Source organism: Pseudovirgaria hyperparasitica (genome assembly GCF_010093815.1).
Source record: "Pseudovirgaria hyperparasitica strain CBS 121739 unplaced genomic scaffold EJ05scaffold_1, whole genome shotgun sequence".
NCBI classification, from domain to species: domain Eukaryota; kingdom Fungi; phylum Ascomycota; class Dothideomycetes; order Acrospermales; family Acrospermaceae; genus Pseudovirgaria; species Pseudovirgaria hyperparasitica.
In genome coordinates this window covers 788,474-816,283 of record NW_022985549.1, presented here as the reverse complement: position 1 = coordinate 816,283, position 27,810 = coordinate 788,474, and the positions used below count along the sequence as shown (strand labels likewise).

Below are 27,810 nucleotides of genomic sequence, written 5' to 3'. Positions count from 1 at the left end.
TACTGTGTACTCGGTACTTATCGATAAGAAGAGCTTAGCTCCGTGTCCTTAAGGCCGTGTCTAAGGACGTCACTAACCTTGCACTGAGAGCTCTCCCGACATATCAAACTCAGCTCAGCAGTCGTCATCTACCACTCCTTTACAACAACACGCATTCCATGAATTCACTCACGCGAACCATACGAAAAGCATCAATTCAAACTATCCAGTCACCAACAGTCAGGGCATGTACGACTTTGCAGCTATCAGCCATGAAGCTAACATGGATGCTCTAGTCGCCACGGTCTCGCAAGATGCATATCCAGTCAATTCCCATGTGTACGAACTCGGTCTGATGCCAGCAATACATTAGTACTGACATGGCTCAAGGGAAGGGTAAGGGGAACAACTACGCTTACCTTGTTTCCGACGACTCGTACTCGGAGTCCGTCATCATCGACCCGGCAAACCCACCAGAGTATGTATGGTCCTGGCTGAAGAAGTCGTAGCAGTACTGACGTCCTATAGAGTCCTTGCAGCCCTCAAGCCCCAGCTCGAGAAGATCAATCTCAAGACGATCATCAACACCCACCAGTGCGTGCCATGCCTGGGCTTGACCGTCCTTACTGACCAGTAACAATAGTCATCATGACCATGCTGGCGGCAACAATACGATGCGCTCCTCCCTTTCTTCACTCAACCTCAGTATAATCGGTGGCAAAGACTGTGAATCGGTCGAGAACGTCCCTGCGCACAATTCAACTTTCACAATCGGAAAGGGGATCAAGGTCACGGCTTTGCACACGCCCTGCCATACGCAAGACAGTATCTGCTTTTACATGGAGGACGGGGACGACAGGGTGGTGTTCACCGGAGACACACTCTTCATTGGAGGTCAAGACAATGCCAGGAGAACGATTTCTAAGACAATACTGACTGAGATGCAGGATGCGGAAGACTGTTCGAGGGGACACCGAAAGAGATGCACAAGGCACTCAACGAGGTGCTCGCTGCATTGCCAGACGACACCAAGGTTTTTGTACGTTGCTCTAATGTTGTGTCCGTGATTGTCGTACTGATGCGATACAGCCTGGACACGAATACACCAAAGGCAACGTCAAGTTCGCCAAAAGCGTTCTACCTGAAGACCCCGAAATCAAGCGTCTCGACGACTTTGCAACATCGAATGAAGAGACTCAGGGAAAATCGACAATTGGCGACGAGAAGGTGTGTACAGTGTCAACTTCACGAAGCACCTACTGACATGAGCCAGAAATTCAATGTGTTCATGCGCGTGGCCGACCCTGCTATCCAGAAGTACACAGGCGAGACAGAGCCTGTCGCTGTTTTGGCGAAGCTGCGGTCTGCTAAGGATAATGCGTAGTGCTATCACTCTTGAGAATGTACAATGTGGTGGGTGGTGTGGATAGGTGGGTGATGACTGATGAGAGATGATGTGACAAGAAAGCGTGCAGCATTTGAGGTGTTTAGAGAGGTGTGGATGGGTGGTGTTGACAGAATCTAGCTCAGGGGTGTTGATAAAAGGAGTCAGAACTTTGACAACGTGTCTTGTTCCACCATACCTTGTAACGAGAAGCAAAGGCATAAGTGAAAGTCGACCATGGACAACTTTATTCACATCATAACACTCTGACACCAAACTCTACAAGTCCAGCGCATGTGAACTGTATGTAGACTGTGCCCCTTTATTACCCTGGTCCGCTAAAACGACGCTAGAACCTCGGTTTACTCGCTTCTTCACACCTTTACACTTGTCTCGTCTTCACATAGTCATCTTCGGCTTGCTTCGGCCCAATCGCATCGTTCAGAATGGGTTGAGCAATCGAGTTTAGCTCTGCGGGGCATCAAACGTCTTCCTCATGCGTGTGCCCCTCGTCCGAGTCCGTAGCAGTCTTGGCACCGTTTATGATGATCTTCCCAAGGGTGCTTGCAGATATCCCCGACACACGCGTAGTACTGCTGCTCTACAGCCCCTGTCTGTCCATGTACGACCTCGATAGATAGATATTACTCCCTCAAGCGCTATCATGGCCCCGGAAACCCCGATTGATACTCGTGAAGACGGCAATGGCACTTCTGCGGACACTGCAGACACTGCGGAGCAAGGAGAGCTTCTCTGGCAACATGCGGATCCAAAGAGCACGAATATGTGGAGATTCCTATTGGAATTGAACAGAAAGTACAAAATGGAGTTGAAAGACTATAAAGAGCTGTATGACTGGAGCGTGGACAACATTGCGGAATTCTGGGGCGAGGTCTGGCAATGGGTCGGGATCCGAGCATCCAAACAGTATGATCAGGTACCTACCAATTGATTTCTCTTCTGTGCATGCGCAAGTGTGTATGTGTGATTGACATGTCCATAGGTTGTAGATGCGCAAGCCCCCATGTTCCCCCGTCCAGCCTTCTTCTCCGGCGCGTCCCTCAATTTCGCCGAAAACTTGCTGTTTCCCCTCTGTGAGGTTGATGAAACTGCGCCTGCTATACTGGCGGCGACGGAGACTGACAGAGAGACTGTGTCATGGGCCGAGTTGAGACAGCGCGTCGCAAAGCTCCAGGCAAGTCTCGCGGCATTGGGACTAGAGCCAGGAGACAGAGTTGCGGGCTATGTAGCAAACCACACAAATGCGCTTGTGGCGATGCTGGCGACGACGGCGCTGGGTGGCATATGGACAGCAGTATCTCCTGATACGGGTGTGACTGCCGTGCTCGACCGGATGAAGCAGATCGAACCGAAAGTTCTGTTCTCGGATAACGCTTCCTACTACAATGGCAAATCACACCCGGTCATCCCCAAGCTCGCCGAAATCGTGTCCGGACTTCCCACCCTGGAAGCGGCCGTAGTCTTCGAAACCATATCCGGCAATGATATGACAGAACTGAGAGACATCAAGCTTGCCGACAATCTGGGCTCGGCCTGCACGTACGACTCATTCCTCAGAATCGGGCCCCCGGTCTGGAACCTCAAGTTCACCCAATTACCCCCTGATCACCCAGTCTACATCCTGTACTCCTCCGGCACCACAGGCGCTCCGAAATGTATCGTCCACGGTGCCATCGGCACCCTCGTCCAGCACAAAAAGGAGCACATCATCCACTCCTCCATCGTCCCCGGCTCCCGCTTCTTCTACTTCACAACCTGCACCTGGATGATGTGGCACTGGCTCGTCTCCGGCCTCGCCGCCGGCGCCATCCTCGTCCTCTACGACGGCTCCCCATTCCGCTCCCGCTCCCCAGACCTCCCAGGCCACAGCATCGCCGACGACCTCGCCATGCCGCGCCTCATCGACGAACTCTCAATAACCCACTTCGGCACCTCAGCAAAATACCTCAGCGTCCTCGAGCAAAAAGCCCTCTTCCCCCACAAAACCCTCCCCCTCTCCTCCCTCCAAGCAATCTACAGCACCGGCTCCCCCCTCGCCCCCAGCACCTTCAAATGGGTCTACACCGCCTTCCCCCCCACCCTCACCCTATCCAGCATCACCGGCGGCACAGACATCATCTCCCTCTTCGGCGCCCCCTGCCCGCTCGTCCCCGTCTTCGCCGGCGAAATCCAAGCCCCCGGCCTCGGCATGCGCATCCGCGCCTTCGACCACACAGCCACCGACATCACCCTCTCCGGCGCCCCAGGCGACCTCGTCTGCACCCGCCCCTTCCCCTGCCAACCCGTCTCCTTCTTCGCCGACGACGACCCCCCAGCCGCAAAGTACCGCGCCAGCTACTTCGACCTGTTCCCCGGCGTGTGGCACCACGGCGACTTTGTCCGCTTCAACCCGCGCACGCGCGGCCTCGTCATGCTGGGCCGCAGCGACGGCGTGCTGAAGCCGCAGGGTGTGCGGTTCGGTAGCGCGGAGATATATAATGTGCTGCTGGCGCATTTCGGGAATGATGACGTGGACGGCGGGGTTGCGGATGGGCTGTGTGTCGGGAGGCGGAGGCCTGGGGAGAGTGATGAGACGGTCGTGCTGTTTGTGAAGATGGTGGAGGGGAGGGTGTTTGGGGAGGGGTTGGCGGAGCGGGTGAGGCGGGTGGTGAGGCGGGAGTTGAGTGCGCGGCATGTGCCTGGTGTGGTGGATGTGTGTGTGGATATTCCGGTTACGACGAATGGGAAGAAGTGAGTTCTGCTCCTTTTCTTTTTTGGTTCGATTGCGTTTTGGGACGAGATATTGTGTGCTGACAATCCCATCACCAGAGTCGAAGGCGCGGTAAAGCAGATCCTGTGCGGAATGAATGTCAAGACGTCGGCGAGCGTGGCGAATCCGGAGTGTTTGGACTGGTATCGCGAGTGGGCGCGCACGCACTGAGTGATCTGTCTGTCTGTCTGTTCTGTGATGAGAGGGACTTCAAGATAAAGATTGAACGCCTTTTAGTTTGCACGATAGGATAGGATATATCATACAAGAGTCAGGTGTTGCGGCATCGATGCCGGTGAGGCGAGGGGATACATCAAGCCCAAACAGCGCGCGAGACATGATACAGCACGGATAGTATATACAATATAAAAACACGACTCCTCACTCACTACCCCCCTCACCCCCGCTCCCCCTCAGCAACCCTCCCTCAAGCACCCCCAAGCACGCCCCCAACCCCCCTCAAAACCCCCTCCAACGCCCCCTCATCCCCACAAGCCGCAAACACAACCCGATCCAACCTAACAAGCACGTACCTCGCACCGGGAAACTCCTCATGAATCCGCCCCTCATTATACATAGCTGGGTACGGACGATCCGCAAGCAGGGCGCTGGCGGCGTATTCGGCGAGGGATGCGGGGCGGAGGAGGGTTGTATCTTTTAGGTTAGTGGGGAGGAGGGAGATGAGACTGGGATAGGTGGTGGAATGAGTGTGAGGGGAGGGGAAAAGAAGGAGGACAGCTTCGGAGCCGAGGACGGTGTTATCGGAGAGTGATGCGATGCGAGGAATCAGGTCTGCGATCTGCGAGATGAATTGTGAGAGTAGTGGTGCAGAGGGCAGGAGCACGAGAAGCTGTAAGACGCCCGTCTTTGCGCGATCAAACAATATATCATCAAGCAGCCTGACCTCACCCCCAGCGTCAGCACCACCACCGCCCAACACCACACATCCGATCTGCGGACACACCATCGACGCGCCCTGCGACCTCGTCTTCATACCGCTCAGCCCAATCGGCACAAAGCTCACGCCCGGCTCATACGCATACTCAACAGGCCGCTCATTCGGATTCTCGATCCCGGCCTTCCAGGCGGGCACGAGGCGCTGGATGTACACGAGCCATTGCGTCAGCGTGCTCTTCACGTGGCTTTGCTCGATCCAGATTGCGTTGCGCAGGGTGAGGGACAGGGCGTGGACGACGTGGGTGCGGCGCTCGCGTTCCCAGGAGGAGAGCACTGCGGCGATGGTCTGGGGCGAAGGGGAAGAGGGCTGGTTTAGGAGATGGGCGAGGCGCCATGCGAGCCCGCTTGCGTCCATGAGGCCGCATTCGACGCCTAGGCCGGCGAACGGGGGGAAGACGTGTGCGGCGTCGCCGGCGAGGATGCTGCGGCCGATGAACCAGCGATTGCATGTGCGGGCGGAGTAGCGGTATGGGTTGACGGTTACGAGCTCGAGGCAGTCGTGCGGATACTCGACCATGCCGTGTACGCCGAAGTCGCTGCCGGGGCGGCGGAGGTAGGGGTAGATGGTGGAGTGCATGACGGTGTTGGGGTCGAGGACGGCCATGCCGTCTTCGTTGTCTCGGGTTGCGATTTCGAAGCGCCAGGGCATGGGGTCTTCGGATGGGCGGCCGAGGCGGCAGCTTACGACGGGGCGGTTGGGGTTGCATTTGAAGATGAATGAGTTGGGGATGAATGCGTCTAGGACGCGGTCTGGGGTGTAGCCGATGGCCCATAGGGGGAAGTCGGGGTGGGATTCTGGGGTGGGACGTTTGACGAGGATGTTGACGCTGCCGGCGAGCATGGTCCATCTGTGTTTGGTTTGTCAGGGTCAGGGTCAGGGCTATGGAAGTATGGTCGTGGAGATGTTGTTGGCTTACGGTAGGGTGCTTTCCATGATGACGCCTTTTGGCTCCAGATACTTCTTGCGAGTATATCCGATCTTGCCGTCGGCTCCGACTAGAAATCGAGACTTGACTCTCTTCTTTAAGCCTGCATGCTCATATTCCACGTACACCCAGTCGTCATCTTCACTGATCGACGTAACGTTGCAGCCTGTGCGGAGCTCAGAGTACTCGTCTTTATGTATAAGGTCATGCAGAATGCGCTCCATGACAGGCTGCTTGAAGTGCAGATTAGCATGCAGCGCCGAATGCCCAGTCTATCCACTATGAGCTTTTGGACAGTTGCCATTCTCACTGACACAGCTTGCTCACCTGCAGTTCCCTCTCCAGGAACGGGGTTTTCTGGAACCTCGAATCAGTGCCACCAACCATGGAGATGAGACTGTTACCTGGCAGATATCATTAGCGTGTCATTCGCATCTACTGAGAGTCCCTGTGAACGACGACGAACAATATCCAATCTCGCTGTATATTTTGGAGTACAGCCCAAGACCTTGCAGCAGCCGAACGGAATGTTGCCCCAGCGTAAATGCACGTGGGTACTTGTATATCGACGTGTCTTTCTCGAGCACTATGTTCCTGGTTTTGCATCTTAATCCTAATTCACTGGAGAGGAGAAGGCCCGTGGGGCCGGCGCCAATGATCAAGACATCGGTGCTCTCGTACTGGGCGGTCATGTCCTTATTATTCATAGTCTTGCTGGAATGTTACATTAATAGGCAGGTACTGAAGGAAGATGAGGGACCCAACTGTCTGGGCGGAGAAGGAGTTATATAAGCTGTATAGACTAGTTGCTAGTGTTGTTGTCTTGCGAGACTAGATACAAGCGTGATGGCTTTGAGGGGCCGCGACAAATGACTTCAGTGCCCGGCCGTTGAGTGTATGGTTTCTATCGACACTGGAGTATGAGTGGGGGCCGAATTTTGTCAGTAACGAATAAGTGCTGACTCGGCATTGTTGCCATTGTATTTCAATCTGCAGCCTTGTCGTGGAACCTGAGGGTGTTGGGCACAACCGGAGTCGCTCTCACTTCCGATACACTCCCAATTACGCCTCGAATGAACGGCTGCGCGTCCTGCAACCCCGCAGGAAGGACTCCAGTCTTGCGTTCCCGGGACCTTGACTCCGTAGCTAAAACACAAATGTTTTCAAGAACATGCTTGATAATGTTTCCATCACTTGATCTTGACGCAGTCTGCTAGATGCGGCAGCGCCGTGGCGAATGCAGGCCCCAGACTCCAGTTTCCTAGTTTCATGAGATGATTCTCGAATGCGGGACTGATGATCCACACCTCATCCGAGACGGGCGACTTGAGAATGGGGGTGTTGAGTGATCGTGTGGACTGAGTTGCTGGCGAGTACGGCGATGCGCCAGAGACGATGCTAGACGAGAAGCTTTCTCGAGCGCTAGGCGGTGCTGGAATGAGGCATTCGCGAGGATCGTATGGCCAATTGAGAGAGATCGTGGTTGTGAAAGGGATGAAGAAAGTGTCAAAGGGCTGGTGGGGAGATTGAGATACCATTTTGTCGCGTAGCTTGGGCCATGGCAGATGGTCCATCCACGAGGGGTGCGGCGTAAAGAGCTGACTGGGCCTAGGTGTCATCCAGTCGGGAAGACGATCGTAGTTCTCTTGAGTCGGATCCAACTCCCAACGCATGACAGAGAACATGACGTAGATCGTGGCGACTTGCTCCGGCAAGGTGGAGATGTCTGGAAATGTTCTTAGTATATCTGCGAAGACTCTAGACAGTGGGTGTGTCTCGATGTCGCGGTCCGGATAGAGAAGAGGAGCAAAGTTTGGCTGTGCCGGGCCGGTTAGCAGCCTCATTGGTGTGCCTCTGGCTGCTAGTCCACGCCGTTCGGCCATGAAGTCAAGCATCAAGCCATCTAGGGGACACGTCGCTTCTAGCATGTTTGGGAGCATGGCGTATGGGGGTGGTTGTCTGCCATTGTAGTCTGCGGCGACGACAACCTGAGCAGCAGCTGTGGTGGTTGTACCTCGAGTCGGGGCAGAGGCCATGTCTAGCTTCGCTTGCTGGTTGCTCTCCAGTAGAAATTTGACACCCAGTCTCTCGTCCTGACTATACTGAGCAGGAGGGCGTTCACTTGGTTGTGGAAGCGTCTGCTGCCAACCTCTTGATTCGCCGCTACCATTCATAGCCGCGGTAGATGACCACTGACCATTGTTCTGTACTTGTGGTGGCGGGTTATTACCCAACACATGTTCCAGTGAATGCTCTTGTGAACCTGGATTGTTCCTCACAATGGCATCTTCGCCGTACGGCGGTTTCGAGACGGTTCCGTTAGGAGGAAGAGGTACAGGTGCCTGAGCAGCAGGTAGTGAGTTTCTTTCGGCGGCAGCTGCTAGATCTATAGGTTTGAAGGATGGATTAGTTACTGCTCCAACGAACACACATGCTAGTGACGACGTACCATGGAGACTCTGGTTCCCTAGCAATGGCTGAATGATGGCTATGACAGAGGCGAGGCGTCGTTTGATCTCATCATTCTCGGCGTGTATGGCCTCTTTCTGGCGTACGACCACCTGGAGATCATTGTAAGGCTGCTGCGATTCCAGCTCGCGTATCCTTTCGTTCAGTCTATCAATCTGCTGTTTTGTTCTCTCGCGGATGGCGCGTTGAGCCTCACGGTCGTTGGCACGTTTCCGCTGCAACTGCTCTGGCGTGAGATTTGCAACGCCACGAGACGACGAGGATGTGGTGGCAGCGGAGGCTCGTTTGCGTTTCGTCGAAGGAGTGAGGGAGTCTGCCCCTGGCGAGGAATCGGCGTATTCGTCGTTCTGCATGGTCTCGGTGGGATCTGCAGCGAGCCAGCGGCGGTGATGCGCGCTCCTAGTGAGTGGTGGAGTGGCGCGGAGAAGGTGGTGGGACAGGTCTTGTTCTGGGGAGGCGAGTGGGAGATTCTGATTGACGCCATCAAGGCGTTCGCGATCAAGTTCGAACAGGGATACAAAGGCAAGACTACGGTGATGGTAACCAGTCGAGCTGCACATGATGACATGATAATCGAAAGGGTGATTGGCATCAAGGAGAAGGGAGAGGGGGCCAAGGTGCTGGAGGACTGGGTACGGGCCAAGCTGTAGGGAGGAATATCGTCATCGGATTGTCTTTGTAAGTACAAAGCGAGTAATACTTAGCAGATGATGTCTGAGATAGTTCACTCTGCGTGTTGACCAGATATTTCTCGAAATAGCCAGAGTGAAGTCAACATGGATCAATTACACATGGCATTTTGACAATTCGCCATTTACGCCCGTGCTCCTAGCGCCTAGCGGCCCCGCAAGTACGGCTTGTCTGCTCTTTCTGCATCGATACGGTGTGCGAGTTGATTACATCAGGTAATTATGTTGAAAAAAGAGGTTAGTTATAGCTCAAGACATGCTGTTCTGATGCCTAACACACGGTTACATGTATTGAATAATTGAAACTCAAAGTAGTCAGCGCTTACTGATGTATCCTCTTCTAGACAACCCCTAGCCTCAAGAGTTCCTTCCTTGGACGGCCCTCCTTTTCTGGCCTCATGCAACAACAACAGTAAACATCTACAGTCTCAGTAATCAATCAATATACACTTCTGCCATCATTCACTTCCACACCGCACCAGCTTTCTCGTCGATCGAACTAGAAAAATGACCAATTCTTAGGAGACAAACGATCGGATTCTAGATCTCGACTAGCCTCGTCCTGCAGTGTGGCTGGTGCTGGTGCATTCCCACTCTTCTCTACAATGTCGCCTACTGCCGCCCAATCAGCAATCTCTTCTTGCAGGTTGCCACCATTCAGTCTTTACCTGGTAGATGATGGACGGCTTCGTTTGTTCCCGTGATTACTGTCCTCGTTCTCGTCGTGGTCGTTGTCGTCGTTGTCGTCGCTGTCCTTGGGGATGAGAGGGAGCAGTATATCAACTGTTATTCACTCACTCTCCTCATCGGTCCGCCCTGCCTGAACGGTGCAGAAATGCACTCGCACTCTGCGCTGTCCGAGTCAGCCACTGAACGCGAGCTCCTCAAGTCTTTCCCTCCCGCCACGTGCTTTCTGTCTTCGAACTGACCCAACGTCTCACCAGATATCTGCCTCCCGTCTACTTTCGCGCCCATCACCAGGACCATATTCCCATTTCCTCCACTGATCTGGCCCTTAATGCTTTTGCTCAGCTAGGCGCTCTGCGTCTCAATGCTTCCCGATGCTACATCTCCTTGTTCGACCGCAACTACCAGTATGTCATCGCTGAGTCGTCAAAGACCTTGTCTACCCAGAATGACGCCGTCCACGATACTGGCGATGAGCTGTGGCTCGGCCAGACCAGGATACCAAGACATGCCGGTCCATGCAGTCTTCTCGTAGACAGGGCCGCCACGCAATCGCGAAATGGTAAACTTGAAAGTCACATGAACGTCGTCCCCGATACCCACGCCTCCAATACCTTTCAAGGCCAGGCCTTTCTTCCAGGTCTGAATGACTGGATTCGCTTCTATGCCAACGTCTTGCTAGTCAGCCCAAGAGGCGCCATCATTGGCGCTTATGCCGTTCTGGATGACAAGCCTCACGATCCCCTGTCCCACTCTGAGCTTCAATACCTTGGAGATATGGCCAAAACCGTCATGGACCATCTGGTCTTGTCTCGGACGCGAGAGGAGAATCGTCGCATGGGCAAGATGATGAGTACGTCCGCCCACGCTACACATTTCCTGTCTAGAATACTCACTTTCTACTCAACCCAGCTGGTATCGGTCAATTTCTTGGTGGCTACGCAGGCTTGAATGCCGCTCGGTCAGATACTTATGGGAATACTGTGACTCCACAATACCGCCAATCTCGTCCCCAGCCTTCAAACGACTACTTCTCCTACCAGAAGCAGCCCAATCATGACCAATCATTGAGTAACCCCGGTCAATGTTCGCCTCAGCATTCGTCCACTTCAAACAAGTCAAATAACTTGCCATTCACTCCTGCACAGGATGCCTCGACTCCCAACACGATGGCTTCAACGCCTGCGCCTGGAAGTGAAGCTAGCGGTTCTGACATTCAAGGTACATTTTCGAGAGCGGCAAACATCATCCGGGAGAGCATGGACATGGATGGGGTGATGTTCTTCGATGCTTCCATCAATTCCCACGGAGGTAACGAAACACCTGCCCTGTTTGGGTGTTTGACATCATACTAAAGCAGCAGCAGGCCTTCTTCGGACCGACGACTCAACATCGTCCGACATGTCGAATAAGGAAGACTCCAAAGGGAACTCGTCGACTGAGGACTCCGAGAGCCGGGATTCAAATCGAAGCACCATGTGTAAGATATTAGGATACTCTGAACTACGAAAATCCAGGCAACATGAGGACGAGATGCCCCAGACACCTGTTGAGACGCCCGATGAAAGCACCGAACGAACTTTGCATTTACCTCCACGACTTCGCGAAAAAGATCTGCAAGCTTTGCTTCGCCGGTATGCTCACGGGAGGATCATCAATTTCGATAGAGATGGGAAGCCGTCATCCGGTTCCAGCGACGGCGAGGGGCCAAATACATCTGCCACCGACAAGGAAGCTGAAAACATGATGGAAGCGAATGCAGCCAAGAAGAGGCGCAAAAAAGCATCCTCGGCCTCGTGCGACGCCATCGTCGGGACTGCAGTGCCAGGTGCTCGTGGTGTGGCTTTCATTCCCATCTGGGACGCCCATCAAGAGAGGTGGTACGCAGGAGGGCTGATATGGTCTACACGCGCAGACCAACTGTTGATCACTAGCGAGCATCTCACCTTTCTCAAGGCGATGGCCTCCACCATCATGACTGAAGTAGCACGGGTCAATGCTCTCAGATCAGATCGAATCAAGGCCGATGTCCTCCGCTCGATATCCCATGAACTCAGATCGCCTTTGCATGGGATCTTAGGCAGTGTAGATCTGCTTGAGGGGAGTGCAAGATCAGCCTTCGAAGTGGACATGATGCATTCGATTGAAACTTGTGGCAAAACTCTGCTTGACACATTGGATCATGTAGGTCTCTCTCTTTTTCTCTCAGGGATGTCGTACGGCTCCTCCTCTTCTGCCCTGAAGGCGTCTAAACAAGTCGCCACAAGACTATTTCGTGGTCTCTCCTGTACAATTTCCATTCATTTTTTTGGAGTTCTATACAGTCTCGTTAGAATGCCGTACTGACAGTGTTAGCTCCTTGATTATACGAAAGTGAACCGTACGCTGCATCTTCGGAAGCATGGTGCCAGACTCGCGTCAGAGACTGGTTCCCGCTCAATGGTTGCCTCTACGGAGAGAGCCATACGTCTCGACCTAATCACAGAGGAGGTAGTGGCTGCTGTGTCGTCCGGATTCGCGGCTCAGAAGAGATCATCTGCACAGACTTCGACTTCGGAAAAGACAGGAAGAGGTCTCGACACGAGCGCCGAGTACCCCAAGAACTTTGCGCTGGATGATCTTACAGTCATACTGGACATTGACAAAAGTGTGGATGCCGCCTTTTTGACCTCAGCCGGGGCATGGAGAAGAATTGTTATGAATATCTTTGCAAACTCGCTCAAGTATACCGAAAGAGGCTATGTGAAGATCAGACTCGTAGCAAAGGCCGCTCGTAACAGTACACAAAAGAAGTTGGTCTTGACGGTGACCGATTCGGGCCGCGGCATGTCCGAGGAATATCTGCGGCACAGGATATTCATGCCATTTTCTCAGGAAGACAATCTCTCATCCGGCACAGGCTTGGGACTCAGCATTGTCAAACAGATTGTCGATTCATGCAAAGGAAGGATTGCTATTGAGAGTAAGCAGGATGTGGGTACGAAGGTTACGGTATCAATCAGTATGCTGCAGTGTGCAATCAAGGATATCGGCTCCGATGGCAGGAATGGGAGCCTTGACGACTATGCCATAGTCTCTGGTAGGACGCAAGAGAAGACTGTGTGTCTGCTTGACAGAGGCTGGAGTATGAGTGGGGAGTCGAAAATCCCGAGGGAGAGCTTGTCGGCTATGATAACGTCGCTCAGACAGACATGCACTGAATGGTATGGTATGCATTTTCATCTGGAATCAGAAAGCCACGATCGGATCCATGATGTCTATCTTGCCATCGAATCATCGTCGGTTGTGGAGACAGATATCAACCGCCTTCTCGACCATACCTTCCTTACCGTACCCAGCAGCAAACAGAAGCCGATCCTGATTGCGTTCTGCCAATCGTCCGTCTCAAGAAAAGAGGCCCTGGATCCTCTGCGGGAGAAACACCGAGACACCGTGGTGCTTGAATACGTCAACCTCCCGTAAGCTAGCCATAATATGCTGCTGAGATATCTTACTAAAGCGTCCTAGTTGCGGTGTATACAGGCTGGGCAAAGCTTTGTCCGTTTGTTTGAAACGACAAAATGAAGAGATGAGTAAAGGAGGTCGTCCTTTTTTCAACCCTGTACAGACAGTCATCCGCATTGATACGATCCCAACCAAGCTCCCCGAGTCCATGGAACACGCCCAACCCTACAACGACCTCTCAAACATCACTGAGGAAAGCACTACTCGACCTCTGCCTCCTCATACCTTCGAACCTGCTTCATCTACCACCGCTAACAAAGAGATCAACACCAACCCTGACAGCCCATTCGTACCGAAAACCACCCCCTTCAACAGCCCATCAACTCTCAACCCATCCTCTCCAACCTCCCCCAGCTCCACACCGCCCCAAACTTTCCTCCTAGTCGATGACAACCCCATTAACCTCCGCCTCCTCGTCGCCGTCATGAAGCGCAAGTCCGCCCCTCACATCACCGCCACCAACGGCCAAAACGCAGTCGACCTCTACCGCGCCGACCCCACCGCCTGCCGCGTCATCCTGATGGACATCAGTATGCCCGTCCTGGACGGCCTGGCCGCTACTCGCCAGATCAGACAGCTGGAGAAGCAGCGCGATCTGCCGAAATGCCATATCATCATGGTTACGGGCTTGGCAAGCGAAGAGGTGCAGCGTGAGGCGGATGCGAGCGGCGCGGATGGGTATATGGTTAAGCCGGTGCGGTGGAAGGAGTTGGAAAGGGTGCTTGGGGAGATTGAAGGGGCAGCCGAGGATGGAGGATGAAGAGGGCGGCTTCAGGGGTGGACTTCTGAACTTGAGAATGGGCGATGCAGTGAGGATGCAGATCGATGACTGCATGTGACGGCGAGGTTTGATGGAAGACCTCACCGTGTTGAACAGCGTCCGTCGCGCCGAACCAAGCGCTCACTATCAAGACGATGAAAGAGGAGGCGTAGCACGAGCCGCGAGAACGCGACACAGGCGGAAGTTACACAACACCAACGCGACCCAAAGACGAGAAGACAAGACGACGAGGTGATGATTAAACCTATACCTCACATACCGAGACCATATATATATGTATGTCTGTATCTCAGCACAGCGATGTAAGTAGGAGAAGAGCGGGAACTTTTCCGGATGCCAGACGAGTCTTCGGTTCTACGTTGGTATATCTCCCCCTCTCTAACTTGACGCGAGGGGTTTGGTATATGTGTTTCGCGTCGGGATGGTGTGTGTGTATATGTATGTATATGGTCATGGATGTGTATATGTACACTCCTCCAGTATCGTCCTATCCTATCCCATTCCAAGTCACCCCATCTCATACTAACCACCTGCCATCCCCTTTCGCATTCTTTCCAAATCCCAGAATGACAAATCTCTCCCTTTGACCGCTTCCTCTCATCTTCTCTCTCGCTCCATCTCCATGCCACAACAAACCCACGGAATCCGGGACTTCAAACCTCCCCGCCCAACCTCCCCCAGAACCGGACGCTACCCTTCCCGCGCCGCCCCGTACCGCCTATCCTTTCTCACGATTTCTCATATTCCTTTTCTCTGTTTCAAATCCCCACATTGAATTTCCAAAGCTTTGTAACTGAGCTGACACACACGCCGAAAGTGACGCAGATGCAGACTGAGACTGAAGTTGAGATTGAGAATGACGCAGCCCGCCAAGACTTGTTGCGCAATTAGTCAGTGCTTTGCAATACATACACCACACCAACACACACACACACGGCGGGATGATATAATGTACGGAATGGCGGATCCAGGTGAGACCGCGACCGGGACTTGACATGACATAACATGACATGGGTAATGCGTGACGAGTGGGGGCACGGCGGTGTATCGGACCGGAATAGGCATAGCGTGGTGTGTGTTACCTCCTTATGCTCCCCCCCTTGGCAGAGAACAGCGACGAACGACAGCGACGAAGGGACAGTGATGATGATGCTGCTGCTGATGGAATTGGGATACGCGGATCTTCTGACGGTACGCGGGAATTGGTTGGATTGATGAGTGTGTGTGTGGGTGGATGTGTGTATATATAAAGCCCCAGCTGCGCTCCTCTTTGGGGGGTTCTTGTGTGGTGCGGTATCGTGCGCATATTGTGATTTCTGATATATCTCAGTGGTATTATATTTATATCGTATACCATCCAGCACACATCACACATCACAGACATCTTGTCTACCTTGTTCTTTTGGTTGGTTTTTCCTTGTTCCTTGCGTTGTCCATCAGGCCGAGGGGGGACATAGATGTGTGTTCATATCCTGCTTGCTGCTACGATGTCGCCGCTGTATGATGATTGCAAGAACGACTCTAGTGGCGGTGGTGGTGGTGGTGCTTCTGCTAGTGCTGCTGCTGGTGCTGCTGCCGCACCACCGATAACATTCCGCTTCGCCCCCGACGGCAAACACATCGCCGCGCTCAACGCCACAGGGCAGCGCCTCGCACTATTCGCATACTCGAAACACAGCGTCACGCGCATCATGCCTGCGGCCGAGCCCGGGGCAAGCGCGCAGGAAGCACAGCGCCGCGAAATCTGCACTTCCAAGCACTCCCTACTCTCCGGGACGACGACGCTACACATCCACGGGCGCGAAGTCAAAGTACGGCAGTCGTGGGAGGGGCTGCGGGATGGGCGGGATATCGAGCTGCCTGGCGGGACGATGTTGGAGTGGCGGGCGGGGAGTGGTGGAGTTGAGGAGTTGAGGGATGCGGATGGGACGCTGCTTGCGCGGGGGAGGAAGCCGGGGGTTTTTGGAGGGAGGAAGGGGTGTGATCTGGGGGCGTATGGACGGGCGTGTGGCGATGAGTTTCTGCTTGATTTGGTGTTGTGCTCGTGGGTTTGTGCGGTGGTGAAGGGGGGGAAGGCGGAAAAGGATGCTGACGACGATGAGGAAGAAGTGAAGGCGATGGCGGAGGTGTTTGGGGCGTTGGCGGGGGTGGTTGATGGATGAAAGGGGGTTTTGAAATTTAGTATTGGATTGGGGCGTGTGCGAGGGCGGCTTGGGTGCGTAGAGCGTCGAATGTGAGGAGGAATTTGCTGGATATGCCAAAGGGTGCGTGCGAGTGTGGTGTCCAGTGTTTTTCCCAGGCTTGTTGGATGGCGGCGCGGCGGGTTGGGTCTGGTTGTGCGACCCAGGCGTATTCGAGGGCGATGGGGATCCAGCTTGCTGCCATGGGGAGATATTGGTCGGATTGAGCTACGAGGTCTAGGGTTTGGTTGTGTAGGTCTAGGGAGGTGCTGAGGAGGTCTTTGTTGCTGGGTGTGTAGACTAGAAGGATCCCGTTGAGCGCGAGGGCGACTCCTGAGGAGATTGCCAGGCCTGAAAAGGCTGTGAAACGCTGTGCTTGTGAGAGAGCTGTCATGTCGATGGATGTCTTGGCCTTTTTCAAGATGGCTGTATAGTACTGTTCTATGGTTGGAAGAAGAGAGGGATCGTACTGCATCAGACGGGGTAGGTTCAACAGGAATGAGATGACCGTATGTTCATTTGCACCTGTGCCCGTACCGGTGAGTATATCCTTCATCCAAGGAGCCATTCTGATGCTGGGATCGAAAGCCGCTTCAAACATCTATACAATGGTCAGGGCTCATAAGCCGTAGAGAGTCTACCAGTCCTTACAGTTGCTGCCAGCAATGTACGAAGCAGGTTCTGGTCAAACGGATCCTTGGAGAATCGCAGCTGCGTCCTCGATATGAATGCCACAAGCCCCGCGCCATGACCAACCGCGTTGCTCTGGTCGCCTCCGATCCATCCCTGACAACACCATACGATGTAAACAGCGCAAAGAGTCAGACTTGAGAATACCTTTTCCGGATCTTGCAACGACATCCGGAGCTTGGCCAAGGCGATGCCGTACTGCCCGAACCGTGCCGGAGAGCGTTTGTTGGCGGCTATATCATCGACTGTCGCAACTAAACTTGCCACAGAGGCATCAAGAACATCATTTTGTCCAAGCAGTCGGGGCAGTTCGATGATCAAGGGCCCGTATACCAAGGGGAGGTTGAAACGAACATCTTCCACAGCCAACTGATGCACGAGTTCTTGGGCTAGACTAGTAGTAGCATTTTGGGGTGGTCTGAGGATAGAAAGAGGTTCCTGATTTGCAGCGAACGTGACGAGGCGAGTCAAACCATGTTCACGTTGTCCATTGACAGTGAGAAACTTGTAGCGTTGTACCCCGGCCCCTATACACGGAATGCCTAACCTCGTGCATCTCGAACAAGCCGGCCTAGCTTTATCGCACTGGACCCTTCAGAGTCAGTAGAACTGGTAGTCGTGGATGTGACAGATCTCTCTATTATGTGGAAACCTGGATTTGGCTGACCTTCTTCTTCTGCTTTCTACAAGCGTCGCAGGAATCGCTCGAGGGTACTCCAGGCATCTTTCAGCAGTCACACGCGCTGGGATATATAATGGCCTTTCTTAGTGCTTCAAAAAAAGAGTTATAGTGCCTAGACAACCTGTAGTAAACGAGATCTTGGCTCGCTGGCTGGCTGATTGATGAGATCGATGAAAAGTGTAGCATGTGGCTTGATAGGCAGGAATCGGCAAACATGGGTCCGCTCAGCCCTCGAACAGCTGTATGCTGACATTCTTGGCCCATCATTGCTGCGGGATGCATCATTTTCAGCCACATGACTGACGAAGAATCTCATATTGACCGATATTCGCCAAAAGGGGTGAAATGTGTTCGGGTCAAGCAACTCGCAAGTGGTCCAAGCGTTGCGACGTGGAAACTCAGTGCCAAGCTTTCATGAAGTCATCACGTGCGCGCTTTGTTTTGGTGGATTGACCGTCACAAACGCTCTCGATCCGGCCCGCGCTTCTATGCCAATGCAATCACGACGGCCATACCAATTCTGCTCCCAACACAACACCTATCGCATCACCACACGCCCAATCATTAGCTACACGAATATCTGCGCGTTGCGCATGCCTTTACTGCGCGCCGACCGTGCAGCTCGAGCCTCTCGACCGCGTCGCACCCGCGCCATACCCTAGAGTCGGCCGGACCTCTCACACCCATTGACACTCCTCGCGACGCATGACCTCCATGACAAGTATAGCGATTCGACAGCCATTGCCAGTGTTAAGCATGTCCTCGGACCAGCGGGGGACGCGAAGAAGAAGTGCGCGTCTTGCTTTCGAGGACGAGCAGCCCGAGCCAGCAGGGAAGAGGACGAAAACAGATGCAAATGGGACAAGTGGGAAGGGCACATCTCGAGCAAATGGCGCGACTACACAACCGAAGCGGACGAGGGCTGGTGAGTGCATCTTATGGAGTGATGAAGGCCTCGGCTTTTGGGCAAGAAACTGACTTGGGCTGGGCAGCATACGATGAAGAGGATGATGGCTTCCAGTTTACTCGAGGACGGACGACAAAATCACGCGCTGCGCCAGCACATAGACCTGAACCGATTGCGGAAGAGCCAAATTCAAAACCCGCCGGGGTGCCATCAGCAAAACGCAAAAAGACCCCTGTAGCTGCGGCAGACCTACAACCTGCTCCGCGCAAAGAGCCAGCACGGCGGTCCTCACGATTGTCCGGTGAAACCCTTCAAACTGTGCCGCCCAGGGCAGACCCAGATCTAGATCGACAGACGAAACGACCGAAGCAAATACTCAGCAAGCAGCCTATATCAAAAGTCCCACAGACCTTCCTGGATGCCAACGATGAACGGGTAGAATTTGTTGGTGCGAACGAGCCGGCACTCAAAGTAGCAAAGAAACGCTCACCGACAAAAATCGCGTTACCGTCCACCGACACTCCCATGAACAAGCGCAATAAGGAAATGCGGAAAGAAGGTGCCACGAGCAATCGGAGGAGCAGCTCAGGCCTAAGGGGTCGACGTGCCAGTGCGCTGATGGAGAGCGGGCAGTCCTGTAAGATTTCACCTTTGCATGCTGCCAATAGTGGGCTGACCTGAGAATGTAGCTGTTCCACACGAGCAAGTGCCCACAGACGACTATTACAAGCATATCGACATGGATCTCATAGAGCCCAAACGTATGGCCCAGCTCTTGACATGGTGTGCGTCAAAAGCGTTACTAGAGAAGCCGAGCGGAGCTGCAAAAGACCACAATGCGATTATGGCTGCGCGGCAGATTCAAAAAGAGCTACTAGACGACTTTGCTTCGAAACCAGCAATGTCAAACTGGTTCAGCAGGCCGGTGAGTCGAGATCCGCATCATGCGATGAATTCGAGACTGACACAGACAAAGGACGACTCCCCTTCGACAAGCCTAGTGCGTAAGCCTAATCCGAGGAACGTAGAGAACGCGGCACGACTGAAAGATCTTGAAGCTGAGATTGACAGGTTCGGGCCAAAAGATGGACCTGCGGAAGACACTGCTGACATGCCTTAGACTTGAAGAACAAGAACGCGCGTGGAAGTCACTGACGCAGGCTTCTACCTCCTTGCCAGAACCTCCTACTCGTGAACGCCAGAAAGCCTCCGCAAACGTCCCTGATAACATCAACCCGAACGTGCTCGATGATCCCGTACAATCCTCCATCCTCGCCTCGCTAACTGGTGTACCGGTCGACTTACCTCCCGAACTTGCCCCGGTCTCATTCGCACCAGACTCGACACCGACAGATGTATCTGCTCGACTCACGACTCTTTCACAATCCTTAGAGCCTACCATCGACGTGTTCGCGGATGGTGTGCACAAGCTATCGCAATATCGACAGACGGCCGAACGGGCGGCAGAGAAGATCTTGAATGGCACAGCTGAACGACTGGAGAAGAGGGAGCAAGATGTAAAAGAGAAGGTCGGCACAAGCAATATTGGAACGGACGACGTTCTGCGGGCCCTGGGCGGCATGTTGAACCGCCGGTGACTGTGACAATGCACACATGCATTACGCATTGCGCACTGTTGTTGACGAAAGTTTTGGCCATATGGGTTACGGAGTTTAATGGCATGATACCAGATTGCAGCGGCGTGTCAGATACCATCAGCGGGCGGGCGCATTTTTCGCATTTCATGATTGACGTATGCAGGGCGCACAACACGGAAAGACGGACGCAGAATAGTTCGGTCTCCGTTGAGGGGCAGATGGAGAGGTATGGCCGTTGGAGCAGATTTTGTATATAGGCAGAATGGCCAGTCCAGAAACGGAACGAAGCTTCATCATCATCATCATTGAAGCAAACACCGATCCAATGCTTTCAATTTCCAGAAACCAACTCCTCTCGATGCAATCCCACCGACTCCATCTCCCTTCCCCCCTTACCGACTCCCATTCTTCTCCCCAACATCCAGCGCAACCAAAAACCGGCTGACACAGTTATACGCCGCCACAACCCCCGTCACCTCCACCATCTCCCGCTCGCCAAACACAGCCCTCATGCGCGCCCACACCGCCTCCGGCACCTCCACGCTCCGCGTCATCGCATCCGTGTACGCCAACACCGCAAGCTCCCGCTCGCCCAGCCCGCTCCTCCCATCCGCGGCACCATACCCGTCGTCCGTCTGCCGATGCCCGGCGTACGCGGGGCTAGTCAGCACGTATTGCATCACGGCGTCAGTATAGAGTGCTGGGTCGGCGCGCTGGAGCAGCGGGGCGTGCGCATCCCATTCGTACCATGCGTTGTTGAGCGCGGCGACGCGGCAGATGGCCAGTTCGAGGACTGAGGCTGGGAGCGTTGTGCCGGTGCGGATGGCGCCGAGGAAGGAGTTCCTGTTGATTTGGGGGGTGTGGTGTTAGTGCTTGCTCTGGTGCTTGTGTTTCTGCGTGGTGTTGTCTTGGGAGCTTCTTACCAGCCATCTGCGACCGGCGGCGAGTGGAGAAGGGCGAGATCGAGGGGGATTAGGCCTCGGGAGCCGCGACGGGCTTGGACGCGCTGTACGATGGCGTTGTCTGAGTCAGAGGTGAAGGTGGGTGGATTGGAGACGTATGGGAGGCGCATGGTGGGTAGTTTGGGGGGAAATGTCAGGATTGAGGAGTGTAGGGTAGAGTTGGATGTGTATGGAGGGGGAGATGGAGAAAAAGAGAGGAGGAGGAAGAGGAAGAGAAGCTTGAAATCATGGCTTTTGAGAGAGTTTTAGTAAGGGATTGTGGTTTTCCTCACGTTGGATTGCCGATGATGCTGCCGCGGGTCTGGTGGGCCGGGGAGTGGGGTGCGGAATGGTCCCGGTGTTTGGGAGTGTGCCTGAGGCTTCTGCTGGGTGGGTCTAGATGGATGTGGTACGGACTAAGGGATTAGCCGTATTAAGTATTTTGTTGTGTCTGTGACGTCCAATACACTTCGTGGCGGTTCAAATCTGGAGTAAAAACGTTGCATTAACCAGTGGTTTACTAGATCATCACGATATCAATATACCCAACATGTCTGTCACGCATTCTCCATCTTGCTCTTTTGAATCTGCACTTCCTGCGCATTGACCTCGACTTCCGTGACGTATCCCTTGAACTTGCGGAGATTGATCTTCTTCTCGAACCTATGAGAGTCATTGGTGCGGGTTCTTTGTAGGGGCTACGTGCTTGGACTCACATCTCATCTATCTCAGCTGGTGTCCGACGTGCAACCTCGGGCATGATGAACCAAGCGACAACGACGGCGATGATGCCAGTTGCAGCAAAACTAGCAGAGGCAGAAGAGTTAGCACGATCATCTATGTATAACCAATCATTATGTAGACTCACAAGAACCCTGTCTTGACACCCCATTTCGTGATAGAACCGTTTATCATTAGCGGAGTGGTACTGTGGATTGTTAGCCAACCACACCGAGCCAATGATTTCACGTTCAAACGTACAAACTGAATAGGATGGCAACCATATTCGAAAGTGCAAGAGCCCAGCTTGCAGTTCTTGCTCTCAGGCGCTGCTGTGGGACTTCGGCGGCGTACGCATACCCTATTGCCGATGCACCTGTGGTTGAGAATGTTGCCAAGCACGCGAAGAACACCAACAGAGAGCTGAGGTCCTCGCGCTTATAGTCAAAACACCCTAAGACACCAAGGGAGAGCAGCGACAAAGAGGTGACGCCGTATGGATAAACAGTCAGAGGTCGTCGCCCAAATCGATCTGTTAGTGTCGAGGTCAGAAGCATGGAGAGAAGTTGTACACAGCCCAGGATGACAGTAACCTGGAACGGATTCGTGAACCCTGCGTATTGGACTGGAAGTGTGAGTCTACATGTCACCGTTTACAGTAAGATATAAACTTACAGAAATAGGTTGCATAAGTGTTGAAAACTGCCAGTCCGACAAGCTGCTGAGTGATCTTCGGCCATGATGCTATCAAGAATCGTATGAGGTTCTGCCCCTGAAATACAGACCAGATGCCTGCTTCGGAGTTCTGCTGAGCAGTGTGCTGCTCTTTTTCGATCGTGGCAGCCATTATTTCCTGCATTGCGCGTCAGCGTCTGTACGTTGAGAGACTCGAAAGTTCTTACAATGTTTTCATGGACGCTATATCCTTCGATAGATCCGTTGTATCTCTGCAGCACCTTCGCCGCCTGCTCTGTCTTGCCTTTACCGACAAGCCACCACGGCGTCTCTGGGAGGAAAACGAAGATAAGACCCATGCCACCTACCATAGCCCACTGCGAAGAAAACGTATCAGTACAGTCACTTCTTGCCACTAACATGAACTGACCTGGGTGTAAATTGCGAGCCTGAAGTTCAGCGGTTCGAGCTTGTGGATCTCATTGAGAGCAATCGAGCCACACAGTTGGCCAAGCACAAACCAACTACGGATAAGAACGTGAGCACCACTCTAGATCACTGTTTCAAAGATAGACGAGACTCACAATGAATACGCGTTGATGAGAAATCCTCTCAGCTGCGTCGGCGCAAGTTCCGCTAGGTACACTGGCATTGTAGCCTGAAGCATGCCGACACCCATTCCGGAAAACAGTTTTGCCACGAGCCAGTGCTGCCAGCTAGTTGCAAATGTCTCCGCGAATATGCTCTGGTTATCATGTCAACAATCATGCAATATGACAGATGGACGTCAAATCTACTTACAGCTACGAGGAACACCCACAATGTATACAGTGCAGCCTTCCGTCCCAGACCATCTGTCACAAATTGCAGTCCCTATGTAGTCATGAGTAAGGCATAACTTCAGTACATCATTTGTATTGGCTTACGAGCTGGCCAATGGTCTGACCGGCAGACTGGATACCGCCCCATGCCGATATATACTTTCCTTGTATCACCGTTGTGCCCGCAGTAGCAAACTGCGCGATGAAGCCTTTGTTCGAGACAATGCCACCGTTCAAGGTGATCTGATAGCCGTCCAAGGAAGCGCTAAACGCTGCGCAGAGAGCGACGAGAGTGATGAGTTTGTGTCTTTTGATAGCATCAAGGACCCCAAGGTCGTCAGACTTCGATCGCAAGGCCGGTTGAGTCAGGACTTCGATATGAGAGTGTTTGTCAAAGACCTTCTCCTCCAGCGTGCTTTTAGCCTGCTCATCGGCCATCTTGCGTGGCTAACGGACTGTTTCGATCCCAGGCTATGAGAAGTACACGAGCAAGGCCTTGATCGACACCAAGGGGGGATACAAGGCCGCATATATCTAAGTCCTTGTTCACTGTCCCACCGGCACGTTTAGCTATGTGATAAGTGTAGGAACGATAGCGAGTATGCTGTTAGTCTCTTCCCCACACCCCAGATCGTCGCGAAGCTGGGGAAGCAAGGGTAAGGCAAGGGTCCAAACATCGCTTAGCCAACCGAGGAGTATTGTCTGGCCTCGTCTCGCGGCTATTTGTCCCGAATCTACTGAAGACTATTGGAAGGATCACTCCTATGGTGCAATTATGCATTATCCGAAGCATGGTTTCAAACGCCGATGGATGTGCGCGTCTATCACGAATTCGTCAGAATGAAAGGGCTTTATATCCACAGGAATGCTCACGTCTGTTGTACTGACCATACTCAGTCTATGCGCAAGTGAGCCGAGGTCTCCTGCTGCCTTGATGCTATGTGGAGTTCGGTGGAGTCGTGTAGTCAGTCTATACTAGAGATGGTTCGTATCAAGTTCATCCTATGCATTGACTATTGCAGGTATCATGCCGGTAAAACTAGGCCTGGAAGATTGAAGGTATGCTAGGAGAGTGTATCAAATCTCGTGACTCCACACTTGTGTCTGCATTATAGCTGAGGCTGCGATGCGCTCGAAAATCTCCACTTGGAGTGCAAGCGAGTCAATAAGGAGTGATCTATTCATGTTCTCTTGTATAGATGAACGATCCAATAAGGAGCAGGCAATGGGACGAATCCCTGTCTGGATTACCATCACTTAACCCTACTAACATGAATGACTCTTGTGCGAGTCTAGATTACTATTACTTAAATCTACTAACATGAGTGTCTCTTGTGCGAGTCTATGTTTCTCGCTTCATGCCTTCACATGTTGGAAGGTAGGACCATTGAGCGCTGGCGCATGCCCAATACACTGGCAAGGCTGAGGTCGGGCAGGATGCTTGTCACTCTGCATGGTGCCTAATCAGTTGTTTAAATTAGTGGTGTCCTTATCTCTAGGCGTTTCCCATCTTTGCTCTGCCTCAGTGCTCACTTCGTCAAAATCACTGTCTAGGAACAACATGAGCAGTACTACGGTTAATGATACTGGTTTCACGGTGTTATATAGGCCATATCACACAGAGCCACAAGTCGAGTAAGCCTTCCCTAGTTCGCCCACGGTGGTGCTGGACATCCCAAGGCTGCTCTCGGCATCGATAGTAAAGGCTTACCACTTATGTAGTATCGTCTTCGTCCATGGACTGCAAGGCCATCCTTATAAAACATGGGCAATCAAAGTACTAAAGCCGCAGCCTGAGTCGTCGCAGAAAGGGACCAAGCGTAAATGGAAAGTATGGAAAAAAACTCGTTTTCGATTGCAAGAAAAGACAAGAGAGCCTCATGGCGCAGAATACCAGACTATGTTTGATGAGACTCAACAGTCCGACCGGCTTAGAACAGGACCATCGGATGAGGTTTATTGGTTCAGAGATCTTCTTCCCAAGGTTTGCCCAGAGGCTCGAATATCAACATGGGGTTACAACACAACAATCGTCGCGCGTCCAGGCACATCTACGAATAAGAATCACCTTTATTCTCATGGAAAGGATTTGGTTCACGCACTAAGTCGTCATCGCCCGGCTAAAAGACCCCTCATCTTTGTTGGACACTCTCTTGGAGGAATCCTTGTGAAAGAGGTACCCAGTTTCACCATGCTTGACGCGATTTACTAAATTCTTAAGGCACTTGGCATAGCTTACTCTTATCGAGGCTTGCACCAAAGCGCTGATATAGTGGATATTTTGGTATCTACAACAGCTGTAGTGTTCATGGGTACTCCACATAGGGGCAGTCCAGCCATGGCTGGGGTAGGTGAGTCGGCACGCAAGCTTGCGTCGGTCCTCCGCCTCGATACCAGTCACTCTGTACTGGCGTCCCTGGGGCTTAGTAATTCTGATCTCGAGCGGTGTCATGAAATTTTCACCAGCCTATGGACCAGCTTTTCTTTCCGCGTTAAGACTTTCCAAGAGGGCCGGCCGCTTGCTGGCATTAACCTCGGCACTCTGAATGAATTGGTATGTTGACTAGATGAGAGAACTAGCACAATTATCTTAGTGATACTAAGATGCTGCCAGGTGGTGCCTCATTCCTCATCTTCCTTTGGAGATCCGCGAGAAAGAGCAGAGACCTTAGACTTGAACCATGTGGAGATGTGCCGATTCAAGGGAGAAGACGACCCTCATTACATGACTGTTAGCTCTACCCTGAAAATTCTATACGAGCAAGCCTGTCCCTCGAACGTGGTTTCCAATGTGCCAGTGCCAGTGCCTGGTCTAGACGAGGGCGCCTTACCATCTGTTAACAGATCACCGGTGATACCGCGTAAGTTGTCCCACGCAAAAAATTCGAGTAATCATACCTTTGACTAATTCGTAGGAATATTGCGCTCCTTACAGTTTGAGAATATGAGCTTTCTTCCGAAAGACACAATATCAGGGACCCCGGAATTCGAATCGCAATGGCTAGCCACGCATCTACCCTTCCAACAATGGTTGTCGCGTGAATCTGTCAATCAACACCGAGGCCTTCTGTGGATCAAAGGTAAGCCTGGTGCAGGAAAATCAACATTGATGGAGGAAATTTTGTGGATTGCGGCTCGGCGAGTTCCCCAGGAAAAGATACATTTAGCATCTTATTTCATCGATGGGACTCGCAGCGCTCTCGAACACTCTACGCTTGGATCGCTTCGGGCCTTGATTTACCAGCTACTACCCATTAAGAAAGCTTTACAAGACCCGATGTGCCAAGCCTATGTCACGAAGTCATTGTCTGGGAACGAAATCACGTGGACTTTTGAAGAAATGAGAGTGCTTCTACTACAAGCTTTCACCAAGCCTCAAGAGGAACGGACAATATTGGTCATCGATGCCATCGACGAATGTGGTCTAGAAGAAGGTCGAGCGCTTGCTCGCTTCTACCGAGAACTTACGCATGTCGCGTACAAAGCGGGAACACTTATCGATGTGTGTATATCGAGCAGAACAGCACTATCGGTCTCGCTAACTGCACCCTGCCAAACGATCGAAGCTGATGCTCTAAATGGCAATGATATTGCCCGTTACGTAGAGTCGAGCCTTCCGCACGACATTGAGAGTTACCAGCTGGAGAGGATCAAACGCAGAATTTGTGGAAAAGCGTCTGGAATTTTTCTCTGGGTCAAATTAGTTATTGACCACCTGCGCCAAGACTGGGATGCGGGTGACGATATATGGCAGATCATACGAGGCCTTGATAGGGTCCCTGGTGACCTCGAATCACTCTACATCACCTTGGTAAAATCTTTGAGCCATGATGACCAACCTTTCGCGTTCCGTCTTATGCAATGGGTCTGCTACGCTGCCAGGCCAATACGTGTTGCTGAGGCACACCACATTCTTGCTCTAGTGTCCCATAGCAAATGGGACGCGTTGAGAGATTGGAAGATGTCAGATATGACAACAAGCAATGATTCACAACTCATGAAGAAGATTAATCGTCTAACCCGAGGCTTGCTTGAGTTCCGTCCCAGACAAACCGTGCCGTTGGGCCTGACGGGTACCATTTCTCCAGTGTCTTCCATGACTGAGGGAGGCTCGCTTCGTCCACGCGCGGGATCTTTCGAACTCAGTGAAACCATGCAGCCGATCCATGAAACAGTAAGGCAATTCTTCCAGGAGGGCGATGGCTTCAAGTACTTTGATCCAGATTTCTTTGGAAAGCGAGATGCGGCTGCGGCACATGTCTACATTCTTGAAACTTGCATAAGATATGCGTCCCTCAAGGACGTAAATCCACACATATTAGAGGACAGCCCTGCTTCAAGTTCATCCTCAATTCCTTCAGATTCATCAATATATATCCATCGCAATACCTCTACGGATGCTTTAAGTATAGGATCCTCGGCCAGCTCGATGGGATCAGTCCGTGGTAAG

General features: G+C 52.7%; 13 protein-coding genes across 13 annotated transcripts; 7 read left to right on the top strand and 6 right to left on the bottom strand.

Moving 5' to 3' along the window:
• Nucleotides 1-359: 359 nt before the first annotated feature.
• EJ05DRAFT_481575 (Metallo-hydrolase/oxidoreductase) lies at nt 360-1,363 on the top strand (the record flags this gene model as incomplete). Its single annotated transcript, XM_033745083.1, has 6 exons — nt 360-457; nt 508-573; nt 623-873; nt 927-1,018; nt 1,069-1,206; nt 1,253-1,363. 6 exons carry the CDS (start codon nt 360-362, stop codon nt 1,361-1,363), a joined length of 756 nt encoding a protein of 251 aa, XP_033605116.1.
• A 380-nt stretch (nt 1,364-1,743) lies between these two features.
• EJ05DRAFT_8813 (acetoacetate-CoA ligase) lies at nt 1,744-4,432 on the top strand. Its single transcript, XM_033750035.1, has 3 exons — nt 1,744-2,300; nt 2,367-4,114; nt 4,193-4,432. The coding sequence occupies exons 1-3, from the start codon at nt 2,028-2,030 to the stop codon at nt 4,302-4,304; spliced, it is 2,133 nt and encodes a 710-aa protein (XP_033605115.1). The 5' UTR covers nt 1,744-2,027; the 3' UTR covers nt 4,305-4,432.
• A 128-nt stretch (nt 4,433-4,560) lies between these two features.
• On the bottom strand, nt 4,561-6,708 carry EJ05DRAFT_459422 (FAD/NAD(P)-binding domain-containing protein; the record flags this gene model as incomplete). The annotated part of the gene is made up of 4 exons (XM_033742576.1): nt 4,561-5,938; nt 6,008-6,288; nt 6,344-6,413; nt 6,476-6,708. The coding sequence occupies 4 exons, from the start codon at nt 6,706-6,708 to the stop codon at nt 4,561-4,563; spliced, it is 1,962 nt and encodes a 653-aa protein (XP_033605114.1).
• Nucleotides 6,709-7,206: 498 nt separating this feature from the next.
• Nucleotides 7,207-8,838, bottom strand: EJ05DRAFT_432586 (uncharacterized protein; the record flags this gene model as incomplete). The annotated part of the gene is made up of 2 exons (XM_033741567.1): nt 7,207-8,402; nt 8,466-8,838. The coding sequence occupies 2 exons, from the start codon at nt 8,836-8,838 to the stop codon at nt 7,207-7,209; spliced, it is 1,569 nt and encodes a 522-aa protein (XP_033605113.1).
• A 743-nt stretch (nt 8,839-9,581) lies between these two features.
• Nucleotides 9,582-14,275, top strand: EJ05DRAFT_8703 (uncharacterized protein). Its single transcript, XM_033750027.1, has 6 exons — nt 9,582-10,062; nt 10,119-10,714; nt 10,774-11,172; nt 11,228-12,045; nt 12,217-13,319; nt 13,369-14,275. Exons 1-6 carry the CDS (start codon nt 10,010-10,012, stop codon nt 14,123-14,125), a joined length of 3,726 nt encoding a protein of 1,241 aa, XP_033605112.1. The 5' UTR covers nt 9,582-10,009; the 3' UTR covers nt 14,126-14,275.
• Nucleotides 14,276-14,799, top strand: EJ05DRAFT_8527 (uncharacterized protein). Its single transcript, XM_033750012.1, has one exon. It carries the CDS (start codon nt 14,425-14,427, stop codon nt 14,731-14,733), a length of 309 nt encoding a protein of 102 aa, XP_033605111.1. The 5' UTR covers nt 14,276-14,424; the 3' UTR covers nt 14,734-14,799.
• On the bottom strand, nt 14,800-15,381 carry EJ05DRAFT_8528 (uncharacterized protein). The gene has a single exon (XM_033750013.1). It carries the CDS (start codon nt 15,156-15,158, stop codon nt 14,865-14,867), a length of 294 nt encoding a protein of 97 aa, XP_033605110.1. The 5' UTR covers nt 15,159-15,381; the 3' UTR covers nt 14,800-14,864.
• On the top strand, nt 15,381-16,467 carry EJ05DRAFT_8763 (uncharacterized protein). Its single transcript, XM_033750031.1, has one exon. It carries the CDS (start codon nt 15,604-15,606, stop codon nt 16,306-16,308), a length of 705 nt encoding a protein of 234 aa, XP_033605109.1. The 5' UTR covers nt 15,381-15,603; the 3' UTR covers nt 16,309-16,467.
• Nucleotides 16,325-17,899, bottom strand: EJ05DRAFT_506357 (uncharacterized protein; the record flags this gene model as incomplete). The annotated part of the gene is made up of 3 exons (XM_033747811.1): nt 17,684-17,899; nt 16,978-17,601; nt 16,325-16,927 (listed from the first exon to the last, which is right to left on the bottom strand). The coding sequence occupies exons 1-3, from the start codon at nt 17,738-17,740 to the stop codon at nt 16,325-16,327; spliced, it is 1,284 nt and encodes a 427-aa protein (XP_033605108.1). The 5' UTR covers nt 17,741-17,899.
• A 555-nt stretch (nt 17,900-18,454) lies between these two features.
• Nucleotides 18,455-20,203, top strand: EJ05DRAFT_495528 (uncharacterized protein; the record flags this gene model as incomplete). Its single annotated transcript, XM_033746261.1, has 5 exons — nt 18,455-18,623; nt 18,691-19,242; nt 19,295-19,530; nt 19,582-19,676; nt 19,726-20,203. The coding sequence occupies 5 exons, from the start codon at nt 18,455-18,457 to the stop codon at nt 20,201-20,203; spliced, it is 1,530 nt and encodes a 509-aa protein (XP_033605107.1).
• Nucleotides 20,204-20,381: 178 nt separating this feature from the next.
• On the bottom strand, nt 20,382-21,431 carry EJ05DRAFT_471626 (4-carboxymuconolactone decarboxylase). Its single transcript, XM_033743004.1, has 2 exons — nt 21,127-21,431; nt 20,382-21,046 (listed from the first exon to the last, which is right to left on the bottom strand). Exons 1-2 carry the CDS (start codon nt 21,273-21,275, stop codon nt 20,596-20,598), a joined length of 600 nt encoding a protein of 199 aa, XP_033605106.1. The 5' UTR covers nt 21,276-21,431; the 3' UTR covers nt 20,382-20,595.
• Nucleotides 21,432-21,656: 225 nt separating this feature from the next.
• Nucleotides 21,657-24,163, bottom strand: EJ05DRAFT_506354 (general substrate transporter). The gene is made up of 10 exons (XM_033747810.1): nt 23,466-24,163; nt 23,341-23,412; nt 23,124-23,284; nt 22,970-23,063; nt 22,767-22,916; nt 22,540-22,717; nt 22,126-22,489; nt 22,013-22,072; nt 21,861-21,950; nt 21,657-21,807 (listed from the first exon to the last, which is right to left on the bottom strand). Exons 1-10 carry the CDS (start codon nt 23,796-23,798, stop codon nt 21,702-21,704), a joined length of 1,608 nt encoding a protein of 535 aa, XP_033605105.1. The 5' UTR covers nt 23,799-24,163; the 3' UTR covers nt 21,657-21,701.
• Nucleotides 24,164-24,885: 722 nt separating this feature from the next.
• Nucleotides 24,886-27,669, top strand: EJ05DRAFT_447026 (uncharacterized protein; the record flags this gene model as incomplete). Its single annotated transcript, XM_033742259.1, has 5 exons — nt 24,886-24,995; nt 25,083-25,543; nt 25,610-25,914; nt 25,975-26,248; nt 26,276-27,669. Coding segments are annotated over exons 1-5 (2,508 nt in total), but the record flags the coding sequence as incomplete, so codon positions are not given.
• Between the last annotated feature and the right edge of the window lie 141 nt (nt 27,670-27,810).

Bases quoted from the DNA above. Each gene is read 5' to 3' on its own strand.
- EJ05DRAFT_8813 (XM_033750035.1), top strand. From the start codon at position 2,028: ATGGCCCCGGAAACCCCGATTGATACTCGTGAAGACGGCAATGGCACT. The intron at 2,301-2,366 runs GTACCTACCAAT...ACATGTCCATAG, and splicing joins CATCCAAACAGTATGATCAG to GTTGTAGATGCGCAAGCCCC. The intron at 4,115-4,192 runs GTGAGTTCTGCT...TCCCATCACCAG, and splicing joins GTTACGACGAATGGGAAGAA to AGTCGAAGGCGCGGTAAAGC.
- EJ05DRAFT_506354 (XM_033747810.1), bottom strand. From the start codon at position 23,798: ATGGCCGATGAGCAGGCTAAAAGCACGCTGGAGGAGAAGGTCTTTGAC. The intron at 23,285-23,340 runs GTAAGTAGATTT...CATGATAACCAG, and splicing joins TGTGGGTGTTCCTCGTAGCT to AGCATATTCGCGGAGACATT. The intron at 21,808-21,860 runs GTGAGTCCAAGC...TGACTCTCATAG, and splicing joins CCAGCTGAGATAGATGAGAT to GTTCGAGAAGAAGATCAATC.
- EJ05DRAFT_8703 (XM_033750027.1), top strand. From the start codon at position 10,010: ATGCACTCGCACTCTGCGCTGTCCGAGTCAGCCACTGAACGCGAGCTC. The intron at 10,715-10,773 runs GTACGTCCGCCC...TACTCAACCCAG, and splicing joins TCGCATGGGCAAGATGATGA to CTGGTATCGGTCAATTTCTT. The intron at 13,320-13,368 runs GTAAGCTAGCCA...AAAGCGTCCTAG, and splicing joins CTTGAATACGTCAACCTCCC to TTGCGGTGTATACAGGCTGG.
- EJ05DRAFT_8527 (XM_033750012.1), top strand. From the start codon at position 14,425: ATGTCTGTATCTCAGCACAGCGATGTAAGTAGGAGAAGAGCGGGAACT.
- EJ05DRAFT_8763 (XM_033750031.1), top strand. From the start codon at position 15,604: ATGTGTGTTCATATCCTGCTTGCTGCTACGATGTCGCCGCTGTATGAT.
- EJ05DRAFT_471626 (XM_033743004.1), bottom strand. From the start codon at position 21,275: ATGCGCCTCCCATACGTCTCCAATCCACCCACCTTCACCTCTGACTCA. The intron at 21,047-21,126 runs GTAAGAAGCTCC...CCAAATCAACAG, and splicing joins CCGCCGGTCGCAGATGGCTG to GAACTCCTTCCTCGGCGCCA.
- EJ05DRAFT_8528 (XM_033750013.1), bottom strand. From the start codon at position 15,158: ATGTCATGTTATGTCATGTCAAGTCCCGGTCGCGGTCTCACCTGGATC.